This window comes from Megalobrama amblycephala, linkage group LG13, assembly GCF_018812025.1.
Source record: "Megalobrama amblycephala isolate DHTTF-2021 linkage group LG13, ASM1881202v1, whole genome shotgun sequence".
NCBI classification, from domain to species: domain Eukaryota; kingdom Metazoa; phylum Chordata; class Actinopteri; order Cypriniformes; family Xenocyprididae; genus Megalobrama; species Megalobrama amblycephala.
Genome location: NC_063056.1, coordinates 25,460,254 through 25,468,813, shown reverse-complemented (window position 1 = coordinate 25,468,813; position 8,560 = coordinate 25,460,254). Strand labels below are relative to the sequence as shown.

The following is an 8,560-nucleotide window of genomic DNA, read 5'->3' as shown; positions in this document are numbered from 1 at the left end:
ACAGAGTAGCATTACCCGTTAGCCACGGAGCACTATCAAACTCATTCAGAATCAGAAGTAAACAATATAACAGTATACAATACTCACATAATCCGACGCATGCATGCCGCATGCATGACGAACACTTTGTAAAGATCCATTTTGAGGGTTATATTAGCTGTGTAAACTTTGTTAAGGCACTGTTCAAGGCAAGCGCGAGCTCTGTGGGCGGAGAGCACGGGATTTAAAGGGGCCGCAGCATAAAAACGGCGCGTTTATAATGATCCCCCAAAATAGGCATTTAAAAAAATTAATTTAAAAAAATCTATGGGGTATTTTGAGCTGAAACTTCACAGACACATTCAGGGGACACCTTAGACTTATATTACATCTTTTAAAAACATAATCTAGGGCACCTTTAAGTACAAGTTGGACTTTAGAAATTAAATTTTAAGTTGAACCACCTTGTTTGCATTATTCAAGTTATTCATGTTTTTTTTTTTTTTTTTTTCTCTTGTACCCAAGAGATTTTAAGAAATTAAAGATCTACATTTAGCCCCAATATGTTTCTGGTCTTGCAACAAGACAAGCAGCTTAGATAATAAAATCTGGGGGTCTTGTTTAAATGTATTAGACTAGCACATGTTTTGACATTTGACAACATCAGTTTTAATTGGTTTAAAACCACTTAAATGAGGCACCTCATGTGGTTTGTCTTGTTGTGATCAGGCAGCATTAAGTTAAATTGGGATGCGCAACAGCTACAATGTGATATCTTTGGTTTGTTCTGAGAAATGTTCTGAGAAGGTGGGTCACTCACACTTTGTTTGTAGATTGTTAACTGTGTCTCCCAATGAGAATCCATGAGGTAATTTGACAAAGATACATGGATCTGTGTGTATGTGGGGGTATTTGTGTGTCCTGGTGTCATCTCTCTGATTCAGAAACTAATCAGGGCTGACTGTCCCTTAACCTTCTGCTAGCCAAATATAGATTTCTCTATACCCCACACCCCCACCCCTCTATGACATCAGAGATCAGTGGATTTCTTGGAAGGTATCCTTAATAAATCATTGGTTATTGCCCACCTATGTCATGTGTCAAAGTGAGTAAGAGTATTAAACAGAGTGTTGAACAAATTAAAAATCCTAGTGGATTATTAAAGAAAAACATTTGAAATATTTGGTTGGATTTTAGGTGTACAACTTAATTATAGACATGTAAACAGCTAAAAATATTATGTATTATAACTATTGTATGCTGTCTTAACATTATGTCATGGATAATACACAGTCAGATGATAAACTGTCATCTTTTTTCCAATAACTGACATCATCCCACTTTATTTGGATACTTACTAAATAAATAAATAGACATTTAATATTGATTTGTTTTTAAATATATTTATTAAGTTGGCTTGAAAAAGACAACATATTGTTATGCTATTTTCTTCTGAGACTAAAATTTGCAACTCTAACTCCTCCTAGAGCTTTAACTCCACAAACTCCAAACTCGGGTCAGACCTTCAGACTGTTCTGACTTAGTGTGCTATATCTTTTCTAACTGATCCGACTTACGGTTTTCCTAAAAATGACTGTTAAAGCTCGGAAAAATCCCATTGACTTTCATTGATGGAATGTTCAAATGAGCCAAGACTTTCAAATTCCAACTGTCAAAATTCAAATTTAAACTACGGAAGCCCATTAGACTCAAAAACTCAATTAGACTCAAGTGCCATTCTATGTACTACTTCTAATCCATTGAAACTCATTCAAACTCACAACCAGAGTACCCTAGCAACCGCATAGCAACACCATAGCAACCGCCCAGCAACCACACACATCACCCTGTCAACATCCTAGCAACCAACCAGAGTACTCTAGAAACCGCATAGCAACACCATAGCAACCACCCAGAGTACCCTAGCAACCGCATAGCAACACCTTAGCAACCACCCCGAGTACCCTAGCAACCGCATAGCAACACCCTAGCAACCACCCCGAGTACCATAGCAACCGCATAGCAACCACCACGAGTACCTTAGCAACCACATAGCAACACCCTAGCAACCACCCCGAGTACCCTAGCAACCGCATAGCAACACCCTAGCAACCACCCCGAGCACCCTAGCAACTGCATAGCAACACCTTAGCAACCACCCAGAGTACCCTAGCACCCGCATAGCAACACCTTAGCAACCACCCAGAGTACCTTAGCAACCGCATAGCAACACCCTAGCAACCACCCTGAGTACCCTAGCAACCGCATAGCAACACCCTAGCAACCACCCCGAGTACCCTAGCAACCACCTCAAATACCCTAGCAACCGCATAGCAATACCTTATCTATCTATCAAACTAAATCAATCAATCTATCTGTCTATCTATCTACTAAACTGAAAATTTCAAACTGAAAACTTTTAAAACTGCTTCAAACTTTCTTGACCGGCTTTTTCAAGCCAACCTAAAGTTTGTCTTGACGAACTTTTTTATCTAGTTTATTTTATTATACTTGTAGATTAATTTTAAAATTTCTGTTTGGAATACTCCATAGAAAACAAATATGCAATTTCTTATTAATATGCAATGTCTTTTAAGTAGCACACTCTTTGACTGGGGAGATCAGTTTTCAGGATGAATGATCAGTCATTGACCGCTGAATGCATATTAAAATTTATTTTACTACACCTTTCTCTCTTTCTGCAAGGAGGGACTGCAAAGGTTCCCCCATTTCAAAGGTCAAAAGTTATTTTAAATTGATACTGCCATAAATCCTGACCTTAACGCTAAATGTGTACCGTAAACAGTATGACATCTTGTCTTCTCGCTCATCTTTTCTGATTTTCAAACTTTCTTTGTGTAATCGAGCCCAGCAATAATCTAATATAGGAATCTATCACTCACTTAATATAGTGTTTCATGTTTCATATAGGCTAAACTGTTCTTTAGTGTTGTAGCCAACCTCTGCAAATTTACCAACATGTTTTTCTTCATCTGTTGTTGATCTGCACTGTTGCGGACACTTTACCTGTTCAGAATGATCCCAAGGCTAAATTTCCAGCATTAATGTCTAATGCGTGTGCTTTTTCCGTGTGTTTGCATATGTGTATTTGGCTGTGGTGACAAGCAGGCATCTCTGTTATGTAACCTGTAAAGTTGGCTGATTGAGTGTGTTAACATGCCAACATAGTAATAAAAGAACTCTTAATTTATTAAGAGCCTAGACAGGTTGATGTGGGATCCCCCTTATTGGAACGTATACACATATCCAGGAACAGTTATGAAACTCTCCAACCACAAGTCAACTTATGAAATTCACTATTAAATATGCACATTCATATAGAAAATAACGTATATTAGTAGAGTGTGAAAGAGTAATTTGGAAGACATTAATAAAAAATATTCTGTCCTGTCAGTAAATTTCAGTGTGAATAAGTTAAGGTTCTTCTCACGATTGGATTTTGGTTAGCAAGCTAATCGTCAATTTAAACAAAACATCAAAGCTTTTTGTGATTATATTTTTTATACCTCCCCAGTATAACGTTTTGTTCGTGTTTATTTAGCGACCTCTAACAACCGTGTAACTTTCGTAGCCATTGAAATTTAAAAACTTAGATTGATTTAAGGGGCCTAGACCCCGTATGTTGAAAAGAGAGAACGAGAGTTCAACTGGGCGCTATCCAAGCTAGCGAGTGTCTTATCTGACGAATAACGGGCGCAGTGGCGTCACAGCTTTTGGGAGGAACAACGTGTCCTGCAAAAAATAGCCGGTCACGGTTTACCCTCATGAGGCAGCGCTCAACCAGAACTGACCGGTAAGACAGCAGACTACCGACGGACTCACAACTCACAGCTGTCAACCAGGGCTTTCTTTCCCGTCGAAAACATGGTGAAAAAAGATAAAAGTCCCGTCACTTACTCAAAAATGAAGGGAATAGTTTCATATTTTACAGGTAAGCTCAAATACTTATTCCTTAAACTTTAATGAGAAGAGACAAATTCATATTTTTGACCAGATAGGTCAGATATAATGCAGAACCAATTTGCCACAATAACTGTATTATATAACTTTATTCATACTTTAACATCTATCTATCTTTCTATCACAATATAAATTAAATATTTGGAAATTTGCTTATTTTTAAAATGTAAACCAATTTAAAGGTAAGGTAAAGGTAAATGCTTAAATATACAGATTTGAACAGTCTTACAAAGTTTGTTCTATATCCACTATATGCAGCAGATATTTCACTCATTAACATATTTTTATAATATTTTATTTTCTCAGCTTTGATCAAGGACAAGAAGCTTGGATCCAGCCACCCAATCTATCGACAGTGAGTTTTGTCCTAGTCATCATTTTCCATTGCATGAGCTAAAAGTGAAGCAGCACATGGCTCTGTATGAATTCCAGTGCAGAGTTCAGAAAATTGACTCGTTATATGATTATTTCTGCAAAGATCAGCTTAAAAATCAGGAATGACTGAAATTGCACTGCATGTTTCAGACAGACCACCAGTGCACTTTTAAGACCATGACCTACTTATAGCAACATTCCAAAGTGAAACCAATAGCCAAGTGCTGTTACATAGGGGTCGGGCGACTTTGGGGCAACTTTAGAAGAATATTGCTAGAACTAAAGATTTTACATTTGTTAAAAACACCTGCATTTCTCTGATATGGTTTTTCTCATTCCAGGATGGATTTCTTGCGACCCAAAGATAGTCTTTCTGAGGAAGATGGTGCAGCAGCTGTAAGTGAACTTTTACAAGTACATGTCCACTATAGTCTTGGGCCTGCATACAGATTAACAATATCTAAGCTAAAGTATTAATAAAGGTCTCCAGTCCTTTCAGAAATATAAGGTCAAGTCAGCTGCACAGATTTGAGTTGCTGTACTCGCTGACCTACTAACAGGAAGTGAAGTGAACTGTGGTGAGGTTTCATATGTCACTGGAGTAAGCTGCTGACTCTATCCCTGATCTCTTTCCCAGGTTTGTTATAGTAATCTATCAACAGAGGAGCCTCAATCTTGGTAAGCGGGGTGCTCAACTATCACTCTATATGGACACAAACACATACAAGTACACATAAATATTTATTTCTATATGATTTTAGGGTATCTGCGGCTGATTTTGACTACTTGAAGGTTATCGGGACAGGAAGCTTTGGCAAGGTATAATGATTATAGAGACACTCTCTGCTTTGTATTTTCTATAACGTATAAAAAATTTTCAAACCTTGTTTAATTGTTCTTATTCAGGTGTTCTTGGCCACACACAGGGAAAATGGCAGATACTACGCAGTCAAAGTCTTACAGAAACATGTTATTTTAACAAGGAAAGAGGTGAGTATGACTGTATGAGTGTATTAGTATAATTATTTGACTCATAATGTGTCTGTATGTATTAATTGTGTTGTTTTTTACAGGAAAGAAATGTCATGTGTGAGCACAGGGTGCTGTTAAAGACTCTTAATCATCCATTCCTGGTGAAGCTCCACTTCAGCTTTCAGACTAAGGACAGACTCTATCTAGTGCTGGACTATGCATGTGGAGGAGAGGTATGTTTACTTATCTAAATGGGGTTCTATACCATTGACTTCTATTGTTCTATGTTATAGTTGAGTATTATAACATAACCCTAACAGAAAATGTTCTGCTTTTATACATTAAAAAAACATTATGTACTATATTTCTATACTGTTTTTACAAATAAGGACTCCAAAAGGAGTTTTTGTCAGATTTAGCTTACTTCTAAGTACATATTTGTCTCCGAAATATAGTTAAGTAGGCACAGACACAATCACATACACACAGCTTTGAATCTGGACATGTTTATGGAGAAGAATCTAGGTCAAAGGTTCAAGTCAGATGCCAATAATAGGATTACCCATCAGAACATTAGATTATAGTCAGATTATCAGATATTATTATCGTATTATCAGATTATTATCAGAATATTTGCAGTTGTAATTCAGCAATAGCTGGTTTTCGCATAGTTCTTATCTCTGTCTGAATATACATAACACAACATGTAACTGAATATCAAATCAATAAGTTGAGTATCTCCAATGTTTGAAGAACTCTGAGGCCAATTGTAGTGGACGAAGCCTAAAGTCACATTACTTAGATCTATTAGTCCATCTTTGCAAAACCAGACTGTGCAATTTCAGGAACAAAAGTACAAGACATTTTAAAAAAGATGAATTATTGCATTAGTCTAACTGAAATTGAGCTTTTAAAGCAGTGGTTCTCAACCACGGAGTCGGGGGTCTCAGCAAACTTCAAAGGGATAATTAATATATTATTCCCATATAATTAATATCTTATTATTAATAAAATTAACATAAATATTATTAATATACTAAAACATCTAACTTCATTAAAATGATGAAATGATATCTAAAATGATCTTTTTTTCTTTCATATTTATAGTTTTTTTTATTAAAGAACATGCACAAAATGAATTGCGGCTAATTGATTTTACACAGTTTCTGTTAATAATTCTGTTCATACAAAACGGTTGAGAATCACTGTTCTAAGTAACAGAACAATTTATGAAATATTCATATAAATTATATGAGACAAAAGGCTTGTGTTTTATTGTGGCATATCCAAATAATACAATTTTGTATGTATCATCATTTTAATGAATGTCTGTTTTCATTTTTGCAGCTCTTTTACCATATGCAGAGAGAGGGGGTGTTTGGAGAACCCAGAGCCAGATTTTATGCTGCTGAGATAGCCTGTGCTTTAGGATATTTACACTCCCTGAAGATTGTCTATAGGTACCAACACCCTTCTGAAATATCTGTGCCTGTATAAAGCAGATAAGCCCATTCATTTGTGCTTAGTGAGAACAAAATGAACACCAACTTTCAGCAGATTTACAGTAATCCATCTTTCTCACATGCTCACAGGGACCTGAAACCAGAAAACATTCTGCTGGATTCTGCAGGTCATGTGGTTCTGACTGACTTTGGCTTGTGCAAGGAGGGCGTGAGTGGACGTGACACCACCAGAACCTTCTGTGGAACCCCGGAGTACTTAGCACCTGAGGTTCTCCTGCAGAAGGAGTATGACAGGACTGTGGACTGGTGGGGTCTGGGCGCTGTTCTCCATGAAATGCTCTATGGCCTGGTAAACAAACCCACCAATGAATGCTCAGTTAGATAAATAATACAGGTAGACAGGTGTTATTTACACAGACTCTTTCTCATTCCAGCCACCTTTCTACAGTGCAGATCGGCTTGATATGCTCAGAAATATTATTTATCAGCCTTTGGCACTAAAACCCGGATTGTCCAGTGCAGGCAGAGATCTGCTGAAGAGACTGCTAAACAGGGACAGGGCCAAGAGACTAGGAGCCAAACGTGACCTGGTAACCCAACAAGCACACACACACATTCAATCACACAATCTGAAATTTGTGTATCTTGCGAGTGGCTAAATGTCATTTTGCCCTTTCTTTGGCTTTTAGACTGAGCTGCAGTCTCATCCATTCTTCTCATCTATTCATTGGGATGATCTTGTTGCAAAGAAAATTTCTCCTCCTTTCGTTCCCTCATTGGTAAGTTTTTTATTATTATTATTATTGACACATTTGTCTTTAAGGGGATTGTTCACCTAAAAATTAACATTTTTACTGTTTAAACCAGTAAAACTTTTTTTCTTCTTCTGTGGAACACACACAAAAAAAGAAATTTTGAAAAAACAAACAGACTATTTTTGTCCACACAATGAAAGTCAGTGGGTTCCAAAATGTTTATTTTCACTATACAGGGGGAAAAAAAATCTTCTAAATATATTTTGTTAGTGTTCCACAGAAGAAAAAAATGTAAGCAATGAGTAAATTGTGTGCTTGCATGACATGAGCTTATTTTATAAAAATAATGTGTAAATAATTTGAATGTTTACATTTCAGTCTGGCCCTGGTGACCTCACGAACATTGACCCTCGGTTTACAGAACTTCCTGTTCCACACTCACTAGGAGCATGTGAGGAGTCTGGAGCAACCTTTCCTGGTTTCACCTACACCAATGAAAACATTCTCTCACTGACTCGTGGACACTAAGACAAACTTTTGTCAGACCAATAGACATTTTGTCGGAACATGTTTCTAATGATGTTAAACACAGTTCATTTTTATGTTAGCTGGACCAATGCTTTTGCACATGACTACAAAGTTTCTATCAGGAAAAGTGACTGTGTTTTCCTAACATTCATATGTTATTTAATTCTTTTTTAGCCCTATTTCATAAAAAAAACTATTTGCACAGAAATACAATGTTTAGTGGTGTTCTGACTGTACTATATTGTAATGAGATGAAGTGAGACTACAGGTTGCATCAGATGTTTGATTATAAAAGAGATTTGAAGTTGTGAGACCGAAAGAATGTAATGAATGTACTTAATGTACTAGTGTACAGTATTAAGATTGAATTGGTAAGTGTTTGTAAGGAAATTGTATGATCAGTTAAAAGAATGTCCAGTTTTTGGAATGGAATCAATTAAATTATTTTAAGCTAATGTATACTTATGAAGTATGTTTTATTATGAAAGGTCGTGTTTTTGTGAAAAA

General features: G+C 36.6%; 1 protein-coding gene across 1 annotated transcript; it reads left to right on the top strand.

Moving 5' to 3' along the window:
* The first annotated feature begins 3,681 nt into the window (after positions 1-3,681).
* sgk2b (serum/glucocorticoid regulated kinase 2b) lies at positions 3,682-8,508 on the top strand. Its single transcript, XM_048152499.1, has 12 exons — positions 3,682-3,931; positions 4,267-4,315; positions 4,677-4,731; positions 4,973-5,013; positions 5,097-5,154; positions 5,242-5,325; positions 5,409-5,540; positions 6,655-6,767; positions 6,900-7,119; positions 7,205-7,360; positions 7,460-7,549; positions 7,904-8,508. The coding sequence occupies exons 1-12, from the start codon at positions 3,865-3,867 to the stop codon at positions 8,051-8,053; spliced, it is 1,215 nt and encodes a 404-aa protein (XP_048008456.1). The 5' UTR covers positions 3,682-3,864; the 3' UTR covers positions 8,054-8,508.
* Positions 8,509-8,560: the final 52 nt, after the last annotated feature.

Coding starts and splice junctions, on each gene's coding strand:
- sgk2b (XM_048152499.1), top strand. CDS start 3,865: ATGGTGAAAAAAGATAAAAGTCCCGTCACTTACTCAAAAATGAAGGGA. Junction 4,316..4,676: donor AGCCACCCAATCTATCGACA/GTGAGTTTTGTC, acceptor TTCTCATTCCAG/GATGGATTTCTTGCGACCCA. Junction 6,768..6,899: donor TCCCTGAAGATTGTCTATAG/GTACCAACACCC, acceptor ACATGCTCACAG/GGACCTGAAACCAGAAAACA.